The sequence below is a fragment of the Anarhichas minor genome, unplaced genomic scaffold (genome assembly GCF_050575085.1).
Source record: "Anarhichas minor isolate MPS153535 unplaced genomic scaffold, ASM5057508v1 ptg000018l, whole genome shotgun sequence".
In the NCBI taxonomy this organism is placed as follows: domain Eukaryota; kingdom Metazoa; phylum Chordata; class Actinopteri; order Perciformes; family Anarhichadidae; genus Anarhichas; species Anarhichas minor.
The window spans coordinates 8046605-8074430 of NW_027466464.1; the positions used below are offsets into that span (position 1 = coordinate 8046605).

General features: G+C 43.4%; 1 protein-coding gene across 1 annotated transcript; it reads left to right on the forward strand.

The window, feature by feature from the left end:
• LOC142953025 (prospero homeobox protein 1-like) lies at positions 1–27586 on the forward strand. Its single transcript, XM_076095092.1, has 7 exons — positions 1–351; positions 475–802; positions 932–1089; positions 1515–2726; positions 7595–7702; positions 15113–15307; positions 27257–27586. Exons 1-7 carry the CDS (start codon positions 1–3, stop codon positions 27440–27442), a joined length of 2538 nt encoding a protein of 845 aa, XP_075951207.1. The 3' UTR covers positions 27443–27586.
• Positions 27587–27826: the final 240 nt, after the last annotated feature.

Below are 27826 nucleotides of genomic sequence, written 5' to 3' on the forward strand. Positions count from 1 at the left end.
ATGCCTGATCATGACAGCACCACCCTCCTAACCAGACAGACCAAGCGCCGACGTGTCGACATCGGGGTGAAAAGAACTGTGGCTAGTGCGTTATTCAGCCACGCCAGGGAGACCCTGTTTGATAGCATGAACCAATCACACGGCCTCGATCGGGACGGAGACTGCTCGCTGGTCAGTCACGGACATGGCGGCGCCAAAGGCGACGGAGAGAAGTCCAATGTTTTGAGGAAGTTGCTGAAGAGGGCCAACTCGTACGAAGACGCCATAATGCCTTTCCCTGGTGCTACCATCATCTCTCAGCTGCTGAAGAATAACATGGGGAAGAATGGAGGGAGTGACTCAGGCTTCCAGGTATACACAAACACACAGGTAGTGGTGAAATGTTAAGTCCATTAATAGTCCTCAACCTTCATTCAATGATTAAATAATGTGTTTAATTCATTATTAATTCAGTTCTCCTGTCCTCCATCACAGGGGAGTGGAGCTCTGTCCAGTGGAGGCTCAGAGATCCACGCAGAGGATGCCTGCAGCAACTCCTCCCGCGACCGGGACAGCCCGTCCGACTGCCTCTCTCCTGGGCCTCCTCTTGCCCCTCCACCTTCCTCCTCCTCCTTCGGGCGACCACCGCCTCCTTCAAGCCTCAACTCCCACGCTCAGTCCCTCTCACTCTCCACCTTCGACTTGGACAGGCTGTCGGACGAGCACCTTCGTGCCAAGCGCGCCCGCGTGGAAAACATCATCCGTGGCATGAGTCACTCGCCACTGGTCCGGCCCAACGGCGACCACAACCAAGAAAGCAATCGCGAAAACGAGAATTGCAGCAACAACAGCAACGGCAGTAATGACCACCGAAGAGACGGCAACAGCCACAACACCAGCAGCCACATCCACAGCCGGAGCGACGGCCCTTCTTCCCTCCTGAGCTCCCCAGGCTCGCGGGGCGGTGTGGTCGGCGAGGTTTACAGGGAGAATAAGAGAAAGCAGCGTCTGCCACAGCAGCAACACAGCTTCACCCAGCTAGTGTGTTCCAGGCAGGAGCAGAGACAGGAAGAGAGACGGCAGCTCAAGCTGCAGCTGGAGGACATGCAGGTTGGTAGAAGACGACATTAAGAACAGACCTTTCCAGACATTTGCAGCTAAAACGCACCACAAACACCAGCCGCACCTAGCTCATATTTTCAATTTAAAATGGGAGTTGCTGAGTTGATGTTTTAATTAGCAACATAAGGCAATGTAAAATAATAGGAACCCAGGATTTCAGGAAAAGAATGCCAACTTTTCAAAGTGGCACAGATTCAAGGAATACCTACATGCTATCCTTTCCATTGAATCTGTTCCTAGAGAGATGTGAGAGCTGCTATAGAAAGGATTTCATGTCTGTCCACCAAGTGGGTTTCATATAACCTAAGACATACTGTACTATTATCATTTCTCTCTCAGTACATGTATAGCAACAGGTGATATTTAGGTTCAGAAGACATCTTCATTAACAGTCTCTGTCCTCTGTTGTTCAGAAACAGCTGCGTCAACTGCAAGAGAAGTTCTACCAGATCTACGACTCGGAGACCGAGGAAGAGGAAGACAACGGCGAAGGTGGAGAGGCCGACCGAGGTAGAGAAAGAGAGGAGGACGGCAACTTGTCCGAGGACAGTATCCGCTCTGATGGCCTGGAGGAGAGGCACAGAGACAGAGGGCGGCGTAGCAATGACGACCTGTCTGAGCTGGACCCAGGCCTGTTCCTGGACCGGGCCCGAGCCCTCCTCCGAGAACAGGCCCTGATAGACGGAGAAATGGAGGACGATGTGAACGGCAGGGAGGTGGTGGAGAGGAATGTAGAGAGGGTGATGAAGAGGAGAGAAAGAGGAGGAAGGCAGTTAGCAGAGACGCTGAAGCAGGAACTCAGCTGTGCCGTGTCGCAGGTCGTCGACACCGTCGTCAAGGGTTTCTCCTCGCCCAAGGCCGTCAGTCACCACCATGGCTGCCACAGCAGCACACCAGCAGCACCCTCCTCTTCCTCCAACTCGTCCTCGTCTTGTCCTCCACCTTTCGGCCCCCTCCCCTCCCTCACCCCGGACTCACGCTTTGGCGGAGGCGCCCTGGCCCTCAGTATGAACGGCGACGGCAGTCCGACCCCCAACTACCACTCCTCCACCCAGCGGCTGCATTGCTTCGGCGATGTAATCGTCCCGAGCCCGCTGGATTCATTCGGTGGTTTGAGTGGCAGACTGAGCGGTGTGCCGACGCACAACGACCAGACAGAGGCACTGCCACTGGTGGTGCGCAAGAGCGGCGGAGGAGGTGGAGGAGAGAACACTAACCTCTCTCTCCCTCCTCCTCCTCACCACCCCTCCCTCCACCCCTCTCCTCTCACGGCCTCGCTCGGGTTTAGCCCTCCATCCTTTCGCCACCCGTTCCCTCTCCCCCTCATGGGTTACCCCTTTCAGAGCCCCCTTTCACACGGAGGTGGAGCCGGCTACCCTCCAGGGCCCAAGGACCATCATCGGTCCTCCCCCGATTCTATGGACATGACCCGGGAAGCTGTCAGCCTCAGAACCAAAATGGCATCACTCGGAGGGGGCCATCTCAGTCACCACCACCACCACCACCATCACAGGCAGAGCTCACCGGGCCAGCATGGGCCGGAGGCTCTGTCCCTGTCCCTCATTAAGTCTGAGTGTGGGGACCTGCAAGACATGGCCGACATATCGGCTTACTCCGGCAGCACCGTATCCTTATTATCGTACAGATGTGTGTGAGTGTGTGTGTGCTTTAAATCGTTTTACTCTTGTGTTAGATGTCGGAGTGTGCAGTTGATATACACTCCACCAATATTTTAAACACATTTAAGTATTTCAATATTTCCTTTTGTTTAGTTTAAATCGCAGTTTGATTGACATCTGTCGATGCACGACTACAACTACATTATTTTAATAACACTAACAAGAAAAATATACTTAAGATTAATAGATAATAAGTGCTGGACAATAGAACTTGACATATGCAGTATATCATGACTTTTTTTAACGTTACTATGATATGTGTGTTAATGTGACGGTTCTGATCTATACCTAATTAAACCCAGCTTTACATATATATGGAATAAGAACGCAGTTTGTAATTTGGGACACATTGGTATTAGTGAGGCTTACGTTCAACACTCTGACATTTATTATAATTATTGGAAGCATAAAGAACGTCCTTACATTTTCGTTTGTGTTCTTGGAAAGAGTTTAAATCGGCTATGATTTGATCTGCTGCTCTCAAAGAGTGACATTTATAACAGTCAGTACTGCAGCAGGCAGTAGTCAAACAAAGTCTTTAATGTTTATTAATCTGCATTAATTGGTTCCTGGTCTGACCGTCTTGTTTCCTCGCAGAGTGGGGGAGATGAAACGGGCCGCGATGGGTCTTGCAAGAGGGGGAAGATTAAACAGGTCGCGCGCTGCTCTCTCAAGCTCTTTTAAGTCTTTGCAGCAGGTTGTGTCATTTAAAGGTGCTGAGAAAGGCGAGTGAGCTCTTCCACACACACACACACACACACACACACACACACACACACACACACACAGTCTGAGACACTCTTGTGCTGTTAGGTTCTCTTTCATCACAAAGACTTTGTACATAAACGCTCAAAGCAAATCATATTTCACTGTGTTTATGTGTGTGTGTGCATGTGTGGTAAGACCTTGTTCATAGGAGCTCAAAGCTAATCATATTTCAAAGAGCACGGGAGAGGAACAGGTGAACGCTTGGCCTTATTGATGGAGGCTTTCCAAATGTGTGTGTGGGCACACATAAGGAGAAGTGTAACATCTAAAATGTCCACGTTGGTTTCCTGTTCACAGTTTTTAGCTGCTCGTCTCCCTCCCTGTGGTTGTCCATCTCTCCCACTCGCTTTCATTTGTTGGCCTTCGCTTGCAGTTGCTAGGCAGCTGTGTGTGTTTTGCTACCTTTTAAAGCGCGCACGTGCACATTTCATAGCGTGTGCATGTGGACAGGTGTTTGCAGGTAGCTGTTTATCTTTTCGTCCCTAACCTTTCATATGGAGAGGGCTTCTCCCGGCAACTACACAATGCACACACTTTGGCTCACACTTGCACACACACAGACACACGCGCACGCTTGAAGAACAAAGTGAAAAGAAAAACAAGACTTTGAACCTGACAAATAGGAACTCCTTGCAGCTGCGATGAGGATGTGATCACAGTGTCGTCTTCAAAGCCAATTTAGATGTTGCTTTAATTAAAAAAAGAAATATTTGACACGTCTCTTGATCCTGCTGAGCCGTTTCATTCCAAAATGCTTTTCCATTCAGAAGAAGAAGAAGAAAGTCTTTGAAATTGTACATTAGTATTTCAAAGATATCGACCACCCTTCAACCCTCTCTTTGTCATTTTGTTGGTAAACACATCTAAAATTGTTTGGTGTTTTTTCATTTTAATAACAGCAATCCTCCAGCTTGAGTTAATCCACTTTCATAAGAAATGTATCTTTTTCAGCAATGAATTCCGTAAATTTATTCATTAAAATAATATTATACAATACCTCCTGAACAAGTACAATTATACTGCTAGTCCGGAAATGATTTCGATGGACAGAAAATTAATTGACAACAATTTTGGAGTTATTTTAGTTAATCATCAAACACAAAAGTTGTCAGATTTGAGGATTTGCTATTTTTCTCTGATTTCTATCTTTGTAAATGGAATAACTTTTCCTTTTGGACTGTTGGTCCGAGAATACTAATAATATTAAGTGGTAAACTTGAGCTCTGGTAAATTGTGTTTATTTTAATCATTTTCTGATATTTTATGGACTTAAATTATTACTCCATTAATTAAAAAGATGACCGAGTTGCACCGCTTACTGTCATCTTAAATTAATTGCATTTGCACATGTTTGTGTGTGTAACCATTCAGTTCAGGTAACTGATATTTTGAATTATATGGAAGGTTATTTAAATAACTTATGTCATGACGTGCAATTAACAAATAGTTTTATTGCCGACATTTATTGTGCAAATGCCCTAAAACACACAAAACCCATTCAGATACAGCAGCCACACAGACTAATGATATATTGTACAATTCAAACACTATTTTCTCCAAAAGGCCACATTGTGCTTGTTGTTTCCTGTCCTGCTACTTTGTGCTCTCTCAATCCTTTAAAAAATGAAGAAACTTCTCTTGGTTCCCGCTCTGTCTATATTCTTGTTATGTCTCTTTCTCGGCCTCTAGTTTAAGAAGCGCATCCTTGTTTGATTTGCACGGTCGGGATAAAATGGTGACGGCATTGTCTGTGGATTTAAGAAAGCCTGGCGGTTAGGTGAAGGTGTTCTGCATCGATCATAGTTCATCTCAGAGGCACTCACACACCCACACAAACAGTCACACACACTCTCTCAGGTCTGTGTATCTTTAATCCTTTGTACAGAGCTGAGCAGATGTCCCTCATTCATTTATGAATTTATCCCCCCCTCCCTCTCTTCCCCTCCCAATCCACCCACACACACACACACACACACACACACACACGCACGCACGCACGCACACACGGCAGCAAGGTCAAGTTACAGCTGATACAGTGAGCCCTGCCCAAAACACACAGACACACTCACAGATGTGCACCAGGAGGAACAAAACACACCGATAGGAGAGACGGAGGATGAGGAGTGCAAGAAGCTGCGCTGTTTATTCACTGACTCACTTTAGCTACCGTTACACACATCATTATGCTGCTCCCTCAAACAGTTCACTCTGAGTCATGTCTGTGTGTCATATTTGTTAGCGTGTGTGTGTCAAAGTGAACACTATGTATTATGTGTACTAGACACAGAGAAGGTGACAGGTGGGTATGAATGTTAACTAGGTCATGGTGTTGTTGACGTACCTGCTGCTAAATGAATGATGGATGTCAATATGGCTCGCTTCACTTATTGAGGCATCACGGTTTTGTAACAGATTATGTTTTTGTGTCGGGATCAGATATCCTTGATACCTTGGTTACTTTTTAAAGTGTCCTTTTTGTCAGCATATGTTTTAGGACAACAGCAAACAGACCACACCCTGGTCACTCCAGCTAAAAGGCACAGTTGCACTTTCTTATTAAATATCTGTGTGTCTGTTTAGATAAGCGTTTTGGACATAAAATAAAACAATTGGTAAACTAAAATTTCTAATTTCTCCTCTGCATCCTGCCCTGAAGCTGCTCCCTCTCTCTTTTTCTAAACACTTCCGTTCTCTCCCTCTTTTCCCGATTGCTGATGCCACCCTCTCCCTCTTTCCAGCCATATAGGGCCCCTGGGGTTTCTGTATGTGGATGTGTGTGTGTGTTTGTCTGTGTGCTAATTGACCTTGCAGGGGGTTCCATTGATTGCCTCATCTTCTCTGATAGATTATAGGGCTGTTAATGTGGTGGGGAAATGGCAGCGTGGTGGGGCACAGCTGTTGTCACACACACACACACCTTCACACACACTCTGCGCCCATGCAACCAGGGCCTCCACAATTATTATATTCCTGGTTGAGACAGTGGGATCGACAACGCGGCTGCAGAGGCGGCGAGATGCCGGAGTGAATGTGGGATTTGATCCAAAGCCCGCAGGTGCTCGTGGTTGCTTTTGTCTACCAGAGAACTGTGTGTCTCTTATTGTTTCTCTAATTCACTAACGGAGGTGCTGTCACCCGGTTTACTGCAGTAGTCACTTCCTCCGTGTGACATGTAGGAAATAAAAAATATCCCTCCACCTCTGGCACTAACCGCTCTGCGATTACACAAATCTTCTCAGCACACTGCCACTCTCACGTTTGCACTAATAATGAATGAATAAAAAAGAGAAGTGGGCATAGCTTCTGTAGTTCTCTATCTGCCGACAATGGAGCTCCCATTTGGTTCCACTAGCATTTTGTGGAACACATCAACCAAAAGCTTTGTCTTCAATCAAAGCCTTTTCATACAGGGGCCGTGACAAATGCATTACTTAAATGTTAAATACTATAATAGAAACTATTCATACAGTGATGTAAATTAGTGACAGTTGCAACACTTTTTCAATAAAAGGTTTGAATAGTTTAGTCCGGTAGTCTGTCTGAGGTAAGCTGTTGTATTGCTGAAGATACTGTAACCTATTTCACTGAGTTTCCTTTTAGCAAAGTGCTCTGAGATAATGTGGGTTTCCTCTGGTAAACTGTTGCGCAGTGTGTAGCATGTCAAGAGCTTTTATTGTGAAAGGTCAGGACACAAGGATTAGATCTGGTCTGAGCTGATCTACAGAGCCTTCAAGCTGTTACTATAGTCTATGTTTTGAATACGTTCCACACAACGTGATTGGCTGATGCCTGTATTCGCGCTGCAAAAGCTCAGAAAATTGCCACATAAAATTTGTGGTCAGTACGAAAGTACTCATGACTAAAATATATTGACAAAAATCCAAATGGATCCGACCAAGGGAGATGTGTGTTTAGGTTGTATGGTAGAGATGAAGCTGACGGAGAGCAAGCAGAACATTTAAGATGCTTTTCTTCTTCCCTCTGCTGTGTTCCTCATTAGGTTTAAGTGAAACAACTGCTTGTTGGCTCCTTAACATGTTATTCAGATTCAGGAGGGCTTGTCTCCCAACCACCTGAAGAAGGCCAAGCTGATGTTCTTCTACACCCGCTACCCTTCCTCCAACATGCTCAAAATATTCTTCTCAGACGTCAAGGTAAGACCTCTTTCTTCTTTCTCGTGTTTCTCTCCTTTTTATTCTCTTGTATCAACCTTTTATCACCGTTCTCTCCTAATTCTACTATATTCAATCTCTCCTCTGTGCCCTTTTCTCCTTACTTTCCTGTTTCTTTTTGTTTTCATCCTGAATACAATGTCTTTATTGAAAGCAGTTTTTAGCAGGTTTACAATACTGGAAGGCACAGTTTAAACGTGTCGACACTCACACAATGAACTGAAAAGCAGCAAACTAATGAACACAAACTGTCTTAGGGTGAAAAAACCAGACTGAACACACTTCTGTGGGATAAGATTTTGCTGAAGTAAGAAATATTATAAGTCATGTTTGCATTGTGATTACAATTGAGCCGGGTTGAGATAAAAATCCACAAGAAATGGTAGAGAGAGCAGGACACGGTGGCTCATATGAGAAGAGAGCGGACATTCAACGATGGGAATTCAATGGCATCTTTAGAGTCAGAGCTCAAACATCAGTGACAGATGGAGCAGATGAGCTGTTGTAAACAGGTAGGCGTGGATTTTAGATGCGGTTATAACGGGTCTCTGTTGGTTTTCGGATCCAATTACTCATCAACTTTCTCACTAGTCTGTTTGTGACTTTTATGCATTTTGTGGTCTGGTATTATTCAGTTTTGTGTGTTATTCTGTTACTCTGTATACGTGTATGTGGATGTGTGTGTGTGTGCGTGTGTGTGTGTGTGTGTGTGAGAGAGACCCTCTAGGGCAGATGGGTGCTCCAGTCTGTCACTTCTTTGTAGCATAATTAGAGTTTCTGGCCTTAATCGGTCTGGGGCTGGAGTGGGGGGGGGGGGGGGGGGGGTTAACGCCCACTTTCTCTCTCTCACACACACACACACATACCACGACCTCAACCTCCATCTCCCTTTCACCCAAAACACACACACAGACACACATGCAACAACGCTTTCACTCTCACTCTCGCCAACATAAAACGAGAAGTTGAACTTGTTGAAACGATCAAAGTTTGACAGACGACACGGGTAGAAAGGAAGATTTAAAGTCAGATAAACAAATTCGTTAGAAGGAAAAAGGAGACGATGGAAATTGCGTGTGTGTGTGTGTGTGTGCATTTGCGTGTTGGGGGGGCTTTGAGAAACATGACAGAGGGAGCGAGGGGAGGGGTTGACAAACAAATGAAAGGGATGACAACAGAACAACAGCTTTAAAACAAAGGCGCTGATTGTTCTGTGTTTACAGGCTGCTACGTGTTTTTGCAAAGGAGCATACGGCTCCTCCACGGATTCAGGGCGCTGTATTCAAATGAGCAGCCACACACACACACACACACAGACCAGCTGCCCTTTGGCTCATATCTGCGGTGACCACTTCCTCGTGGCAGTGCCACATCCTCATCGGCTGTCATGGAAACAAGGGTCGCCGGGACACCGGGTTGCTAGGCAAACACAAGGTTGCTAAGCTCACCTGCTCCCTGTGCATGCGAGTCTGATAGAAATGGAAATCATAGAGCAGAGATACACCTCTGTTTACTGGGGATGAGGCAGACAAACCGAGAGGCTGTAGAACTTTTTAGTCTCTTCAAAAAAGTCTTGAAGTCTTAAATCTGAGATTGAAATCTAAACCTTAAGAGGTTTACAAGAATGCATTCGTTCCATTAAACAACATCTTCAGACTAAATAGGATTTAGTAGCAATACTCGTCATTGGACTTTTGTCTCACCTACAACGTTTTGAAAGCAGTGAATGTGCTGAATAAATAAATGAATACATGCTGATCTCTGAGCAAAAGAGACGGTAAATGAGAGAATATCTCCCAGGATTAGCCGTGCTTTTAAACTCTTTTGTGGTGACATTGATCATTTCCCATAATCAGCTTACTTATCACGTCTAAGTCATACTTTAAACATGATTAAACATGGCCAAATAAACAGCGGCTTTGGGCTTTAATTTGGAAAATGGATGAATTAGGACTGATGAGTTAATGCAGAGGCTCAGTTTGGAGATTGATATTAGCTTTAAATATTAATCTCATCTCCAATCTGTATGTTTATCTCCAAAATGATATTCAATTAATCTCCCTCATCTCAACAAACATGGATTTAGATTAGGAGATGTTTGCAGTGCTTTGGCCTGAAACTTGGCTCAGCAGATGGACAGTATTACGAACACTGGGATTTATCGGAATGGAAACATGTTTCTACTGGAATTTATTGCCCGAGCTTTTTATTTTGTTGACAAATAAAAGCAGATATACGTCTTATATTAGTTTTGCACTTTTTCTTCACACGTCTACAAGTTTAGTCACATTTACAGCGGCAATGTATCTTTAATGTTACAAAAACTGTAGCGCTGATGTACATGCGTGCATCATTTTCTGTGAATCCCTCGTGCGTAAGAAGGTTCTTTGAATCCATTTGAATGGCAGGCTCCGTCACTAACAATGAAAACAACTGAGGTAATTACCTCATGTCAATACTTTGAATGCCTTTTGCTGGAGCAATGCAGACACATATATTAGATTTGATTAAGGATTACAACTTTAAAGGACAAGACTGATACAATATTCTATATTTTTCTTAAAAAGAACAAATCTAAAACTGAACAAAACCATTATTAGTCGTCCGTCTCTCAGTAACATGTCAGCTTGTGCAACAGTGTGGCTCACTGATGTGTTTTTAATAGTTTTTGGAAAACAATGGAAGTCTATGGATAAGAGGGAGAAGATAGATCAGCCTAACAATACCTGTAGGATCAGTTCTTTTTTTTTAATAAGAATATATATACTCTCGAGTCTTATCCTTTAAGAAAATTCCAGTTTATTATTACTCACATTTTATGCAAATGATTTACAATCAAATTTAGTTTTAATTGAGTCGTAATCCCAGTTAATCCATTCATTTTATCTGTGGGAGGAACTCTGCAGATATTATTTCGCTTAATAAAAAAATGAATCATGGATAATCCTATTTGTGATGAGGGAGGCTGTTCTTTTCAAGGCTTTGAGAGTGTGTGCGTGGGTGTGTGTGTGTGTGTGTGTGTGTGTGTGTGTGTGTGTAGGACTGAGTGAGAGAGCACACCGTGTTGCTGTCTGTCTCTGTGTGTGTGTGGACCTGTTTCATTGTCCCATTACATTCACCATTACCATATTCCAAAAATCCGGGTCAATGTCTCTTTCTCTTTTTCTTTCTCACCCTCTCTCTTACTCCTACTCCTCCCCCCTCCTCCCCGGGGAACAATAAGTAGCATGTGTTAGGAGGATCAGGCAGATTCACTGTAAGGGAATTAGGGCCCTGAATGGCTTCCCCTAATTGGACTTGAATGGACTTCGTCTATGGGAAACTGGTTCTTAAAGATGAGCCTCTTACGCACAATGGCCGCCTCGCTCGGTGTGGGAAGTGGGTTGAGCTGACAACTGTTTTAAGCACAGATGAGCAAGCATGCGGGTACACATAAACACACACGGGATCTTAATTGCGGAGTGAAAGCTCTTGCCTTCTGACCAGACAATCATCTATGTTATCATGAGACGCTCATGTCTCTGTCGTCTCGTCTTGAGAGAGTCAGTGAGAGTAATTAAGACCTTGTTAAGACTGGAGGAGTAAGGATTAATTAGACGCTCAGTGGCTCAGGGAGCTCCTTCCGACTCACACACACTCTCCCTCACAAGTTCCCTGCCAGCTGAGGGTTTTTTTTCACACAATCTAATACACATGAGCCCGAAACAGTGACACATTTATCAGCGAGAGCCTGAAAACTCTTCTTGACTTGAGAGGCTGAAATGACATCTCGATGCCGCCGTCTCAGCAGGAATCAATTAGCGTGTAACCCGCCTCTCACCCGTCCTGTCAATTAAAGCTACACAGCCAATTTTGGCAACATCAGGACATGAACCAGCAACAGTTAGTCTACTGACTCAAATATAACTGAACTTCAGCAATTACCGTGTTGAAGTGTTTGGATCCTCAACTGTAGATGACAAAGCATTTAAATGTGTCTGTTTCACGATGCATTTTATTAATCTTGAAGACTGTGGAGCCCAAATATGAAGGCATATATAGCGTGAAAAGATGTAGCTGTAGTATTATAAAAATAGAGATTGCAACGATCAACAAGGTCTACAGTAAGTAAGGTCTTGCAATAATTTATTTTGTTTGTTTTGATCTTTTTTAGGAGGGGAATAATCTGTCAGAGTGTGTGTTAAATGTCAAATAATGGAGCTTAATAAAAGTATCATTGTAAAACTTCACAGTCCAAAAGACAACGTGATTACATTAAGGTGTAAATATGATTATAATCCTACATGTACTTACAATCTTACACTTAACACGACTACTTCTGGTAACAACACACAAAACCAAAAACTACAATGAACTATTGTATTTTAGGTTTTGTAAACTATGCCTCATAAACTTCACACACACACACAACTCTCCTGCATTGTATTCTGTCTAGTGAAGCAGAACATGATTTGAAAAAGTTCCTACAGCAGCGATTCTTCCAGGATCCACAGGAAACCTTCGGTGTTAACACTTGTAGATTTATGTTGATCGTGCACATTCACATCGTCCTCTGTAAAATGTGCCGAGCTACGACGAATCTGGTTGATTCTTAAAGGATGCGTGTGTCCAGCATGGCCTGGGGGGGCTGACAACACCCGCCATCAAGGGAAGGAGAGAGGGGGGGAGGCACCCTGACACTTTCTCTGACACTCTCTCTTTTCCCTTTTTCGTTGTAAACAGAAATGGCATTCCTCGAGCTCAGCATTTTGCCCCCCCCCCCCCCCCCCCCACTACCTCCATTCTCTTTCTGTCTTTTGTCTCTGGCCTCTTGTTTTCTTTGGTTTGTGCTGATTGTGATGGACGGGAGAGTGGGTGGGTGGGAGGGCAGGTGGTGGGATGGTTGGGTGTTTGTGTCCAAATGTGAAGTCCATTTTCTGAAATATTATCAGGCTGAGAATGACACACTTGACAGATGCAGGTCTTAGGCTACACCTGCACTCACAAGGTGATATTTAGCAGCCTGTACAGTGTGCAACACCTACAATTTGCATGGGGGAAAGGGACTTTGTTCACTTCAGTATCACTTTGACAGACAGACCTTAAAGACATCAGACTAGTCTGTACAGTGAGGCAGAGTGAGCAGCCAGTATGTCCCTGTGGTCAACTGTGGTACTGCAACAGAAATACTTTTCCATAAACTAAAATTGAATTCTCATTCCGTCATCTTATTTAGGGCTGCAAACTAATGAAGTAGTGGTGTTGGTTTGTATCAGAAAGAAGTGGAACATGTCCATCAGACACCCAGGATTACATCTGCAAATGTCTGGAACCCAAAAGATGTTTTGTACTAATATAGACCACCATCGACCGACGATGGATATAAGTACCTCATACACACCACTTGAAATCACCCAAACTATCCCTTTAACATGTGAAACATTATTGTTTGCTTTGCTTACCAGTGGGGATCTGGGAGAAAAGAAGACAGAAAAGGCCACTGCAAGATGCTGGTGTGATATTATTATTATTATTATTATTATTATCTCTCTTTGATTTTTATATTGACTTGGCTTATTTAATATAGTAAACTTTAACAATGTATAGAAATATTTCTATTGGTACAACAGCCTTGGGTATGTGTCTTTTTCTGTATTTGTAAATGGGCAAATGTCAGAATTAAAGCATTTTTAGGGTATCTGGTGAGATTGTGTATGTGTGTAATCATCTGTTTGCGTATCAGAGGTTTTCATGATGTTTTGTGATTTTACATTAGATAGATGACATCGTCTTGTGTGTGTAACTGTGTCTATTTGTGTTGATTGCCGAGTTATCACGTTCATTTCATGCAACACTCAAAACACCCCCCCACCAAACACACACTTTCCCCTTCTGTCACCATGCTTTGTAAATCCCTTTCCTTCTGCTGCACACGTACACACACACACACACACACACACACACACACACACACACACACACGCACACGCACACGCACACACACACACACACACCTCCCAATTATGCTCCATTATGTCACCCCCTCTGACCGCTCCTGGAAAAATATCTCTTTCCCCCTCCCTCATCCTCTGCTCCTCTCCCTCTCTCTCTCCCTCTGCATTCCTCTTTCCATGCTACCTCCCTCCATTCATCTCTCTCTCGCTCATCGCTTGTTCCTGTGAGACAATGTCTTGTAACAATACCGAGCTTAATCTCCGTATCAAAGCCGTTTTTCCCCTTCACCGAACACACACAAACACACACACACACACACACACTCACTCACTTTCACTGGGCTCCAAACGGGCAAAAAGATATGTGCTTATATTCTAGATGTTACACAAAATATCATGAGACTTAAAATTATTTCCTACAACCTGCAGTAAGCTTATAAAAATATGTAATTTTTCTGTTTGTTTCATCTACTTAGTTATCAAAAGTGGGAACTGCAAAGTGTAGTAAGTGTGTTAAAATACTGCATGAGATTAAAATGATTTTATTGCATTAAGTGCACTTATTTTTGTACTTGTGGAGTGATCCAACATGTTTCACATAACTCACGGCTGGAATTTATTTTTCTGAAAAGAATATTTTTGGAAAGACAAGCTCTGTAAGCTAAAGACGTGTTTGCAGTGTAGCGTTAAGGCTGCAGGGCAGGAACGCTGTTTGATGAGAGTTGTTTAATGTTGGTTCGGCTCAGTCTGAAAGCCCATGATGGCAAAACAATAAGACAATATTTGGGTCATTCTTGTTTGATTTGGAAGGTTTCCAGGGGCCGATCTCTTGCTGGAGGTGCAGACAGTGTTTTAGTGGCTAATGAGGTGGATACATTGAACTATTTTAGACAGTTCAGTTAGTTTTTAACTGTGTGGTTGCTCGTTCAAGTTAACTGGAGGACTGCAGTTTGCTGTTGTGCAGTGCATTCACACACATGCGTCATGTATAAACAGGGAATAACTATTTTCACCAGCTTAAATTTCCCATTAATTCTCCTCTCTTCCTCTTGTTATTTAGACATTTACAGATCAGAGTTTTAAAGAAACAAAAATATGTGTGACCTTGTGAATAGAGCTATAACTGCATGAAGTATACACCCTGTAAAAAAATAAATCAATTCATGCGCAGATGTTGTGCCATAATCCAAAGTAAGCAGTCAAACAGGGCCCAGTTCAAGACGAATTAAGATGACATACAACATGCAATTATGCTGTATATTATAAATCTACAGTACCAGCAAATAAGACGCAACATTCAGCACTAAACTTACTCTATCCCACCACGAAACTGAACTATGTTATTAGAATATGTTACAATACTTAACTTTACAAAACAGCCATATAAGTGTTTGAATGATTAAACCATGAAATGAAATTTCATCTGTAATGAAACATCATTTCTTTTCATTTGCCACAGTTCAATCGCTGCATCACCTCCCAGCTGATCAAGTGGTTCAGCAACTTCAGGGAGTTCTACTACATCCAGATGGAGAAGTTCGCCCGGCAGACCATCAACGAGGGTGTGACCGCGTCAGAGGAGCTGGTGGTGAGCCGCGACGCCGAGCTCTTCAGGGCGCTCAACATGCACTACAACAAGGCCAACGACTTTGAGGTGAGCGCAGCCGGAGGGAGACTTTATGGTTTGGTTAATATACCGGCAGATAATTACGAGCCACGCAGACAACTCAACAATATGAAACATAACAATGGCAAGTGTGTGTGAGTGAGAGCAGTTATATATTTCATTGTTAAGTGTTTGTTCCATTCAAACCCTAAACTCTTTTTTTTTGAGTGATCTATTCAATTCTACTACATGTTTGCATAAATTACCATAAACCCTTTTATAACTTTTTGGAATATATGTAAAATACAAAAGTTAAAAAGCAGTATTTTTCTTATAGACTGTATCAAAGAAGTAAACGTCAGCCATATGGCTTTGGTTTTGAAGCCTCCAGCTTTGCGGTTTTGCTATCAGACTTGTTGGATTAGTTTTGTTTATTTGACTCAATATACCATTGATTTGCTTTGGGCTGTTAATAGAACATTACTTAAAAAAATGAAGACTCCCATCATACACAAACTGTTTCTCAGTTCCCTTTTCAAACTGAATTAAAACTAGATTCAGCACAACTCTCTCACAAACGTCCTCTACCAAGTCAGCTGTTCAGAGCGCAACAGTCACCTCACGATTCTGCTGAGGTGTGGATGTCGCAGTATGTGTGTGTGTGTTTGTGTGTGTGTGTGTGTTCGATGAGGCGAAAGAGGACGCCGCTCGAGGCGCGGGTGTCCTTGTCAAAGCGATTTGTAGAAGTCACATTCCCTCCCTCACTTTTTCTCTCCCAATATTGGTCTAAGGGGACCTGAGGGCCCTTAAACTATTCAACGTAACATCAGCAGCATTTAGATGTCCATTAGCACACACACCTCGCCGCTGACACACACGCTTTTCTTTTTTGCTTCAGGAGAGAAACGCTGAAGCTTAGTTGGAGCTTAAATGCATAAAGAGTAAGATTTGCAAACACAACACACACAGAGACTTTAAGCTATCTAGGTATTGTGTTTTGGAGGAACGAACAGCAACTGCTTTGCATAACAAGAGTCAGGTAGCTTTTCACAGGTGTGTATGTAAAGAGCCTATACAGGCAACAGACACACACATGCAAATCATTTCTGCGTGTTTGTTTTGGCCTTCGGTAGGGTTATTTTTAGGGACTACAGGATAAGGTCCATATATAAGTCGGGAGTTTGAGAAGCATGACTTTGGCTTTGCATGTTTCAACCACATATCCATATACTTTAAATCAGCAGCAACTATTCCTGAAAGCATACCATACGTTTATAAATGTATTTCCCTCCTTACTGGCATCCATTAGTTTCAGTTCTTTTCAGCACAATATGCAAATCAACTTCAGGTAGTGGTCTGCAAGGCTCCGAAATGTTGTACTGGTTCCAAATGCGAACGTAAAAACCTCCTTGACCAAAGGGATTCTCAGCTGTGAAAACACGACTTTGTCGGCTGGTTAGTTGATTGAATCAACAAAGAATCACACAAAAGCACCACTAAATTATGTGTTTACCAGAGATAAGTCATTCAACATAAAAAAAAGCATTAAAAAATGACTAATAAACTTAAGAAATCTTCGTAGACAAAGACCAAAACGACGGGGGCTTCCCTATTAAAAACCTCGGCATTCATGTTTTCAAAAGAAAGACACACAGACCTGAGAATAAAACGACCAAATTCAAAACGCTTGACCTGAACAGATCCAAACAAAGAGACAATACCAACATCAGCAGCAGCACGAAAACACATTGGCATGTCCTGAGATGAACGTAAACTAAAATAGAGATAAAGATGTATAGCATATATTGTAATCAGTAAAGGATAAAAGAACATGTGCGTCCTTTGTCCTATAGAATGATGGTGTGTTTGCAACGGTAGGTATAAATTTTCTTCCCGTACTTTGTCCCCTTTCCTGCCTGCCTCCTTCTGTCCCTTCACCTCCCTCCTTCCATCCTTTCGTCCGCCCTGAGGGAACATTACCGGCTAGGGACCCTCTCCCTCTCTCTCCCTCTCTCTCCCCCTCTGTCAAACTCAGAGGCGTGAAACTGGAACCCCGGCCGATTCAGCAAGTCTCCCGACATACACACACACACACACACACACATGCAGAAGTCTTCTCCTTTTGCCAAATTTAGCATCATCAGAGTTCCACCTTGGTTTGTCCCCCATCACACCCACCTCAACTCCTCCCCTCCTTCCTCCTCTTTTTGCTCTTTCCTTGCTCCCTTTCCTTCCTTCCACCCTTCCTGCTGAATCTGTCCTCTGTCGATTGTTCTCTCCGTCACCTCCTCTCCTTATCCTCTTCTTCTTTAATCCCTCTTTCATTTAGCTTTGTCTTCTCCTTCCTCTCTGTCCCCTGCTGTCTTTTTCTTCTCCCTTCCTTTCCTTTCGCCCTTCACTCCATCCTCAACTCCCCTGACTTCCAACTCTTTTCCACTTCCCTCTCTCCAAAAACTCTTTCATCATTTTTTCCACTCTTCATCTGCCTCATCATCCTCTCGTCTTTATGCCCCAACAGCTTTTATTTCTTCCATAAAGATCTGCCCTTTGTCAAATTACCTGCCAAAACAAGGCCTTGCAAGGTTAAATAATTAGCATTTTTTATGTTTTTTTCCGGTTAAAACTTAATCTTTGTCAACATGGTGAAATAAGAAAGTGTTCTTAGGTTTGATCGGTTGAAATAAAAGCTTGTGTCATTAGTCGACGTACATGGCCAGCATTTTAAACAGTCATTGTAGATTACTGCCGTGGAAAGGTGAGTGTAATTCGTTGTGAGTTTGTGTGTGTGCTGTCTTCCAGAGCTGGCGTAAACAGGCCCTAGTAATTATAGCAGCTTCATTAATTACCTCCTCCTCCCCTCTCCAGCCACATTCTTTCAACTCTTCCATCCTTACTCTCTCCTCCTTCCCCTCCCATCCCCCGTCTCTGAAACTATATTGTCCTAATTGCAGCTCTGCCCACAAACTAATGAGGAAGGCAAAGAAAGGAAAGGAGGCTGGAGAATGGGAAAGGAAACGGGGAATACTCTCATCTTCAATTAAAAAAAAGAAAGAGAGAAAACAAAAAGAGAGAGGGAGAGATTTTCTTTGCCAGGACACTCAGGGAAAGGTGTCAGCTTCTACCTTCTGCCAAGAGGAAGAGAAACGTTTCCTCTTTTCTGTATTGAGAACAGATTGACGAGTCTGCCAGCAGCATTGGGCATAGCACTCTTAACTTGTGTGTCTGTTAAAGTTTTGGTGCAATATTTGAAGCACACCTCCAGTACATCGGGTTACTTAGACGTGCCAGAGCACATGCACACTCTGACGAACTACCACACTCGCTACTAAAAACACACACACACACCGACTAAATGTGAAGTGGAAGAATAGCGGCCGAGAGCATAGAAAGGGATGAAGTTGTCATATTTTGGTCTGTGTGTGTGTGTCGGCTGAAGAGGGACAATGAGACGTTTTTATGAAGCGTTCTAGAGGACGTTCTCATCTTTCCAGTTCAAGGATCCTCGCTGGCTCTGTCAGCACCAAACGACGGCACAGCTGCGCCTCACACATTCTCTCACACACACACACACACACACACACACACACACACACACATTTGTGTCCGTCTGAAAGAGCAGAGATACCCTCCCTTGAAGGGTGGGTGTGGCCGCAAAATCTGCCCTTTGACTTTGAACGACACACACACACACCTGGAGGCCACAGAGTGGTCACACACTCACATTTCAGCGCTATCTGGTTTCATAAGCTGTGCACTTTATGAAAGGCTAAACTTCTCATGTCTTTCTCCGCCGTTTTAGATTCTTTGTCATCCTTTGTCTCTCCTTATTCATCTATTCACTCATCTTTTCCGCTTCCTCTTCATACGAGTCCATTGAAAAAGGGGCAGAGTTCGACTCTCAGTAATCGATTCTCAACGTGGGTTTTCTGTCACATTCTCGCTTTGCACAGAAAATGCTCCGCAGCTTTAAATAAATGCCTTGGTGCTGAAGTGGCTGACAGGCTGTTTTTCATCATTTTGTTATTAATCAATCAACACACACCAAAATATTAAAGATCAGTCTGTCTAAATCCATTAGCCTTACATATTTTCTCCTCGTGTCTCATCCGTCTTTCTGTTATCCCCACCTTTTTATGTCTTCTATTTGTAACCTACCCAGAAGGCAAACACACACACACACACACACACACACACACACACACATTTCAAAGACTACACCTGTCCTCTCCTCCCTCTTTCTCCAACTCTGATCTCTGCCTCATTCTGAGCACAGAGCTTTGGGCAATTACCACATCTTACACACCAGGGTTCATGTGCTTTTTGAAGTGTTTTACAACCAGAGACTCCTGCTTTTAATATCTTTCATTTGACTATTTCCATGCCAACAATTAAATGCCCCCCCCCCCCCCCCCTAAAAACAACCAGAGAAGAAATAATGAATTCTACTATAATTATACAGTAATAAAATCTATTAGACCAGAGCAACCTCGTCTCCTACAAAATGTGCTCCTGATTTGTTTTGCCTAATGAATGTCTGAGTAGGTCAGGGTTGGTGGACGGGAGGACTTTCCTTGAACAAAGACATTCTTAGTCGACTAAGAATCACACAAAAGCACCACTTTAAATCTTATGTTTACCAGAGATGTGCTCAAAAGTTTTTTGGAAATACAGTAAGTCATTCAGCATTAAAAAAAGCATTAAAAAAAGACTAATAGACTAAGAAATCTCAGTTGACTGAGACCAAAACAACCAATTATTCAACTAATCAACAAAGAGGGGGCATCCCGAGCAGACAGGCATACAAACCTTACACTTTTGACACTTGAGAGTGTGATTTGCGTCGTACAACACACTGTTAGCTGCTGAAACACTCGGTTAAGATTAAGAAAAGATCAGGGTTTGCTGAAATGTTGAAGGCAGCATTGTGTTTTTCAAAGTTTAACCAAGAAGTCGATCTTTCCCTAACCTTAACCTACAGCTCTGAATGGCCGCACCATAAAAAGTCATTCATGCTTAGCCAGGAGTATGAACATACATTTTTAGAAAACAAGGTTGAACACACACACACACACACACACACACACACACACACACACACACACACATAAGCCCATAATCTATGTGAACACACTCTTTGTTGCTGTCACTCAATGTCATTAAGCAAGTATGAGCACCAAGTAACTAAGTCTTCCTCACTGTCTCTGCCTCTCTGTTGCTGCTTGACAGAGAGCGGTATAGTTCAGATAATGCCACCTGCCAGTTTCTGTCACTATAATTATAGCTATCTGCTTGCAATGTGTGTGTGTGTGTGTGTGTGTGTGTGTGTGTGTGTGTGTGTGTGTGTGTGTGTGTCTTAGTATTCCAGTTGAGAAGAAGAAGGCATCATCTTTGTCACTGAGCCTGATTGGAGTCACGAGGGGGCGGTGTATGTGTGTGTGTGTCCGCGTGCATGAGTGCCTTGGTCTTCCTGTATGTGTGTGTACGTGTGTGTGTGTGTGTATGCAGTGATTCCCTTCCCCTGCCCCAGCTGTCTCCTTAGCTTTAACAATAGGCCTGGTAACAAAGACGTGGCCTTCAGCCTCCGTCATGTGATACTAGTGGTCTGCAGCCTCTCAGTCAGATGACCCAGGCTATTGTCCTCTATGGGTGACACACACTTGCACACACACACGCACACACAAGGAAGCACAGAACACACACACACCAATCCAGGGAAGCACAGCACGTGTATGAACAGACACACTCAATCTGCAGTGTGCGGAGATACGAAGACACACACAAGAAGAAGAAGAAACACACACGCTCATGAGATAGTGAGAACAGACACACTCACACACACACACACACAGACGCAATCTCAGGACGCAGACCCTTCCTCTCAGTCACATGCAGTCTGAACAAAGAGCAACTTTATTGCCATTGTCCTGGTGACAGTGAGATCAGTGACTGATTGACAAAAGAGCAGCAGAGAAAGGAAACATATTGCTGATGTCCTGGAGGATCCTCCAGTCTCCACTTTTACCTTTCACTTCACACTTTAAATGGCAGCTGGATGTGTGATCCTGAGGCCATGATGGAGAGCTGGAGATAAGAAGTATTACTCTAAAATTTACGTTTCTTTTATTTATCCTGCAAAAGTGCTGGATTTCCTGCACGTAGAGGAACACAACTGAACTCCCTGGTTGGAAAAATGGCACAAAAAGGAAAGAGTTCCCTGAACAACTTCAGTTAAAACAACGTTGTATTTAACTGTTTTGAGGAAAGTCAAAGTCACGTGTCATAGACCGGAGGGCAAGTCCAACTCACAAGTCACTTTGCAAGTCTCTCAGGTATCTGAATGACGACAAAATGATGCAGCGTTTGAACATTTATCTTTTATAAAGCTCAGACCAAGTTCTTTCATTGGCCTCATAATTCAATATCTAAAGTTGGTGGCCATGCTAGGCCTGCCTGTCACCAACCTATTTATTTTTTATTTTGATGTTCCTGGTTACCAGGTCAAAACTCAGGACTTCAATGACTAAAGTTGAGTCACAAACGCATGCAGGAGGCGGGGTGTAATGTAAAACCAAAACAACAATGTTTTGGACACAATAGAGTGTTCTTTTAATATATGAATCGGTGTTCGCCTGAGGCCAGCTCTAACCAGGAAAGCAAGAGCATGCTCCGTCTGCTTTCCTCAGATAAATAAAGATTTAAATCGGATCAGAATGCAAATAGAGGTGGAAAATTCCACATAAGGTGTTCAGCCACCATGAGCTACCAGAGCAGATAAGTACCTTAGAAGAGATTCTTAATTAATTTAATCACTCAAACAATCACGTCAATATCCACAAATGAGAAAACAATAACGACTTAAAAATACCAAAGTATGAATTCCTGAAGGAGAAATGATGAACAGAAAAAGATAAAGAAGACTGAAAGGACTCTCTACTCTGGAAGTGTGTGTGTGTGTGTTTCGTCGTATTTTCCTGCCAGGGTTTGTGTGTGTGACGAAAGCCAGACCTGATAGCAGGGAGAGAGAGGCAGAGTGAGAGGGAAGAGGAGGAAAAAGGAAGCAGATGCTTGTGTGTTGGCACAAAAATGACCTGTCCCCCCCCCCCCCCCCACACACACACACACACACACACACACACACACACACACACACACACACACACACACACACACACACACACACACACACACACACACACACACACACAAGGAGCAGTTGTCTCGATGATCGAAATATACTACTAACCAACAGCAAAGTGGACCTCAAGACCACAGAGCGAATAAACGGCAACACAGAAGTGCCACAGTGTGTGTGTGTGTGTGTGTAGGTCTGAAAATTGAAAAGAGCAACATCTTGCAACCAAAGATGGTTTGAAAGGGACAAGTGAGCTGAACAATCCCTTAACAACACACTAAACCAGTGTGCACACACACACTTGAGTAAACATTGCCAACGTCTCCGATGTTCATGGAGAGAGGTAGAAGAGAAGGAACAACACACACACACACACACACACACACACACACACACACAGCCTCTTTCTGTTTGTACACCTTGAGAATCAAACATATGGTGTTTGTACAATGATTTCTTAAGAGCCTACTGTGTGTGCGTGTGTTTCCTTTCATGCAAGACGAGTGGAAAGACATAGGGAGAGGTGACCAGGTAGAGTCAACTGGGGACACACAGCCCAGACGTCTCCATCAGTCAATCATGTTGAGAGAAAAGCATTAATCCTTAAGGAGACAGAGGAGTGGCTTATATTCACAAGACGGGAGAGGAGGGGAGGAGGGAGGTGGAGATGGGAGAGGATAAATGAGAAGAGAGGAAGGTGAGTAACTGTGATGACAGAAAAGAAGGGAAGGTGAAGAAGAGGTAGACGTGAAGGAAGAAGAAGATTTAAGGGTGCAAAGAAGGAAAAGATTAGCATCACAAACTACGTGTCTTCTTATGTGTGAGACAGTGTGAGGATACTCTCGATTAAAGTATTTTCTGGGCGATGACGGTTGATGTTCCTCATGTAACTTAAGTCTGAAGTTTTATTCTATTTCGGATGTGTTAAAATAGGGCAGTGTATTCATAAAGAAGTAACCTACTTAGAAAGGGCTCTCCTGTATTCTAAAAATACGTTTTAGTGCAACACTGCCCTTTTGTGCTCGTGGTCTGCACTGTAAGAAATGACTAAATTAGCAAAGCAGACGTCACTGTTGCTAAGTGCTCACCGCTGTGCTGTTTCTGCTCTTCAGGTTAAATAGTGATGCTTTGAGTTTCTGCAGGTGGCGCTCTTTTGTGTTTTCCTCTGTTTAGTGCAAAATAGCAGCTGCTACCAGAAACGTGGAATACACCATATTAAAGTATTTAAACAGTAAACTCGGTTAAATCAGTACTTATAAGCAAAATAGAGCAGTTAAATTAATATTTATATTCATGAAATTAATTTAATTTAATTACAAACTCTTTTTGTTGTCAAAACTGAAATTGAAAACATTTGCAAGAAGCTTCCTGTTTTGAGATAAATGCGTCTTTATATTTGTTCTTTATATGCTTTGATGAGATGTGCCATAACTTTCCACCCCTAATAAAACAAAGGCTTAACATTGCTAACATGAGTCTAACTGAGACAGCTGCAGCAAACACCTAAATACAAAGAGACATTTGCATTTGACAATAGCAACAGAGTGGAACAAGCAGTAATAGGGAAAGGAATAAATCTCAATTCTGGGGACATTTCTTTAAAGCAGCAAACACTTCTGTTCCCACATCGAGAACTTTTCCAAATATCTTAAAGTAAGCGTAATGAATTTGTGTGTGAAGCATAATAAGCACTCAGTGAGTTTGTGTTTTCTCATACGACTACATTTCCAAGAAGAGATGAGGGACAGAGGAGCCAACGAGGAAGACGATGAAGGGAGAGAGTGAGGATGAGAGAAAAGGGAAGGAGACGAGGAGAAAAGAGGGAGGGAGGGAGGGAGGGAGTCCCAGTAGGCCTCTTTGTTGGGCAGCGATGTAGAGATTTACAGGCTCTTGTCCTTCTGCGTGTGTGTGTGTGTGTGTTTGTGAAGAGAAAGTAATTGAGCCTCCCTTCATCCAATATTTACCCAACAAACCGGAGCAATCATGCGAATTATGTTTACTGGGAACCAAGTGTCTTTCTTCCTCTTTATCTTTCTTTCTCTTTCCCACTTTCCCCATTCCTCGCTCGCTCTCTCTCTCCTGGCAACTAGACACCATATCAAGATCCAAGCCAGGAGTAAATGACACACACGCACACTCACACACACACACTCACACACATACTCACACGGGGGAAACAGGCCCATCTGTATTGATGATGGCCTAATTTAGATCTCTTTATTGGACTGATTTACGATAGCCAGACAAATCTGGGCATCTGGACCCAAGTGTGTGTCTGTATGTGTGTTTGTGTCTTTGTCCAGTCGAGCTGATACCCAACCGGACGCACAATATCCTCCCTGCTTCATTTCATTCTTTCTGCTTGTGTTTTCCTACCTCTTGGTGGATCGGCGGTCTCCTTTCAGCACTCTGAGTCCTTTACGCTGCTGCAGCGATATGACGTACGGCATCCTGAAACATTTTAAAAACACACCGATCATCACGCTGAACAAGTTAAAGGTGGCAGCGTTTCCACTGTGTTTTAAATAGTCAGGTGTCAGTGAAGATGCATGTTTGGGAAGTAGTGAGCACAAGACTGGATACATGAGACTGGGGTTTTACTGCACGAGGTGTGTGAGTTTGTAAACGGAGGTTTTGAGATAGTTTTGCTGTTAAATTCATCAAGACCTTTTTTTCGGTTCTTCTCTAGTCGTTGAGGCATGTGAGAAAAATTTAGTTTTCTTCAAGAATTCAAGGTAACAGGAAGTGAGTAATTGATAAAGAAATGATCATTTTATGGGTAAAGTATTTCTTTAAGATGAGAGCAAATTTGAACAACTAAAGGATGAAGGGATGTAATTCAGCAGGGAGAGGACACCTCAAAGGCACATTCATCTTCAGGATCAAACACAGGTTTGAACTTTTATTTGTCCCAGTGGGAAAATTCACAGAAACTATTACCAACAGCAGCTTGACTTTGGGGCTTTCTGTATTTTTGTGCAGAGGTAAAACAAGAAGGTTTAAAATGTTACGGCACTTGATGGCACTTGATCTCAAATGCAGCAGCATCACTAAAAAGAAGAAAAACAAGCAGTCAGATGATCTCGTTTGTTGAAAACATTCATCAGTTTGTGGACTGAACCCTGCTTCGACTTCGACCTATCGTAGTTGCAACAAGGGATCATCACTGACATTTTAAAAGCACTCAAGTTTTGTTGCAACTCCAAATAAAGCAGATTAGATGATCGGGCGTTGTTACAACCTTTTTGACCGTCTCGCCCCTCTTGGACTTTTTAAAGCGATTACTCTGGTGGAATAACAGCCGAAACTACAAAAATATGAACAGCACTTTTCAGTGTAAAATCTACCATGTATCTCCTGTAAAGTTAAATATTTAGTCTGTGTGTGTCTATGTGTGTGTGTGTGTGTGTGTGTACAGTAGTGTCTATAGCAAGACAGTGACAGAGGGCCTCATTGAAATAACTGTGGTCTCAAGGGGCCGGCTAAAAAGAGAGAGAGGGTAGGTGAGGGGAGACAGAGTATATGAGAGTCCAGGGAATCATTTAGGCTGTGTGTGTGTGTGTGTGTGTGTGTGTGTGTGTGTGTGTGGTGATTCATCCGTTCTGGTGGCGGCTAACCTTGGCTTGTCCTGCCACGCGTGACGGGGTTACACCCAGACGGCACTCTGTCGTCCTCTAGGTGCGCGCGTGCGTGTGTGTGTGTGTGTGCGTGAGAGTTTGTTGGGGTTTATAGGAGCATGCACCTCATCTGGAAGAGTCAGCCGCCTGTCTCTGTGTGTGTGTGTGTGTGTGTGTGTGTGTGTGTGTGTGTGTGTGTGTGTGTGTGTATCTGCATGCAAGAAAAAGAGACAAAGAAGAAGAAAAAAAGAGAGAGGGGGCGAGACAGGTTGTTTAGTGTCTTTCTATGATCTTGCCCCCGGGAAAAAGGGCAGAAAAAAGAATGAAAAATGTGTGTGTGTGTCATTGTTCAGCTGTCAAACACACAGCATTAAAATCCCCCCTCCACACACACACACACACACACACACACAAAAAGCCTTGTGATGACAGTATATTTATGCCTGCATGTGGAAAGGACAATTGGATCTCTGCAATCCCCTCGTTCTTGTTTAAACTCTGTACTCCTCTCCCCCCCCCCCCGCACACACACACACACACACACACACAGTGACAGATCACAGACAACTGTTCACCTGCCATTGTCAAGGACTGAGTGTGTCATATGTCATTACATGTGTGAGCCTGCGTGTGCATAAGGAACTCTTGACACCCCCCCCCCCCACCCCACACACACAAACTCTCTCACTCACAGACACACACACACACACAGCTAGGGGCTTTAAAAAAGGGGAAGTACATTTAGGGGAAGTTGACAGCTGAGGAAGAACTTGGTACAGGAATAGTAATGTACCGTATGGACACCTGAAACACACGCACACTTAACCAAAGTCTTGATCGGTTTCAGTCACAGAATCACTTTTCTAAAAGCAATCTGTCTATATTTGAAGACTTGTTGTGACACATATGAAAAAGCCTAAAAATCCTTTTGGAAAAACTTTTGTCGACACCCCTGTCCACAAAGGTTAATGTACTTATCGAGCTTCATTGTGGGATCTTGTGTAAAGTGTTAATAAATAGCTGCAGATTACTGTGCATGCTTTTGGAATGAGATGCTTTAAAATCCACAAACATACACAACCTAATACAGAAGTAACAGTTCAGATTTTTTTTGCAAAAATACGATATTGTAATTTAGGACAAGAAAGAGGAAGGTGATGGAAGGGAAGTTCCTCTTCAGTTCAACGATCAAAGCGGATATTTAACTCATGATTTCCTCTTTCCCTCCTTTCCCTTTTCACCCGTCAGGTCCCTGAACGATTTCTGGAGGTTTCCCAGGTGACTCTTCGTGAATTCTTCAACGCCATCGTGGCTGGAAAGGACGTAGACCCGTCCTGGAAGAAGGCCATCTACAAGGTGATCTGCAAACTGGACAGCGAGGTCCCTGATGTGTTCAAATCCCCCAACTGTCTACAAGAACTCCTCCACGACTGACTGGGGCGAGGAAGGAAACACGGCGAGCAGGACAAACCTCCAAGGGCCGAGAGAAGACTGGAAGAGAGCGCGATTTTGACTGGTCTTCAGTAAAAAAGACGCTCAGAACTCCATGCAGAGACTTGAAGTGGTTCTACTTGGAGGCTTCTGGAGGCTTGATGGTTGTTTTTGGTCAGCACAACTTTTAAAGACAAAACTGCCCTCAAAATGTTTTATAAAGAAAAAAACATCCCTCTTGGCAGAGGGCTCGAACTCAGAGTCAATGGTGAGACTTTTATAAATTAAAGCAAAAACAGTGAGAATTGAACGTCCTTGCACTTACAGAAAAGCTCCTCCGTCTTCTCTTTCTCCTCCACCTCGTCCAAGCTCGCTCTTCATCCTTCT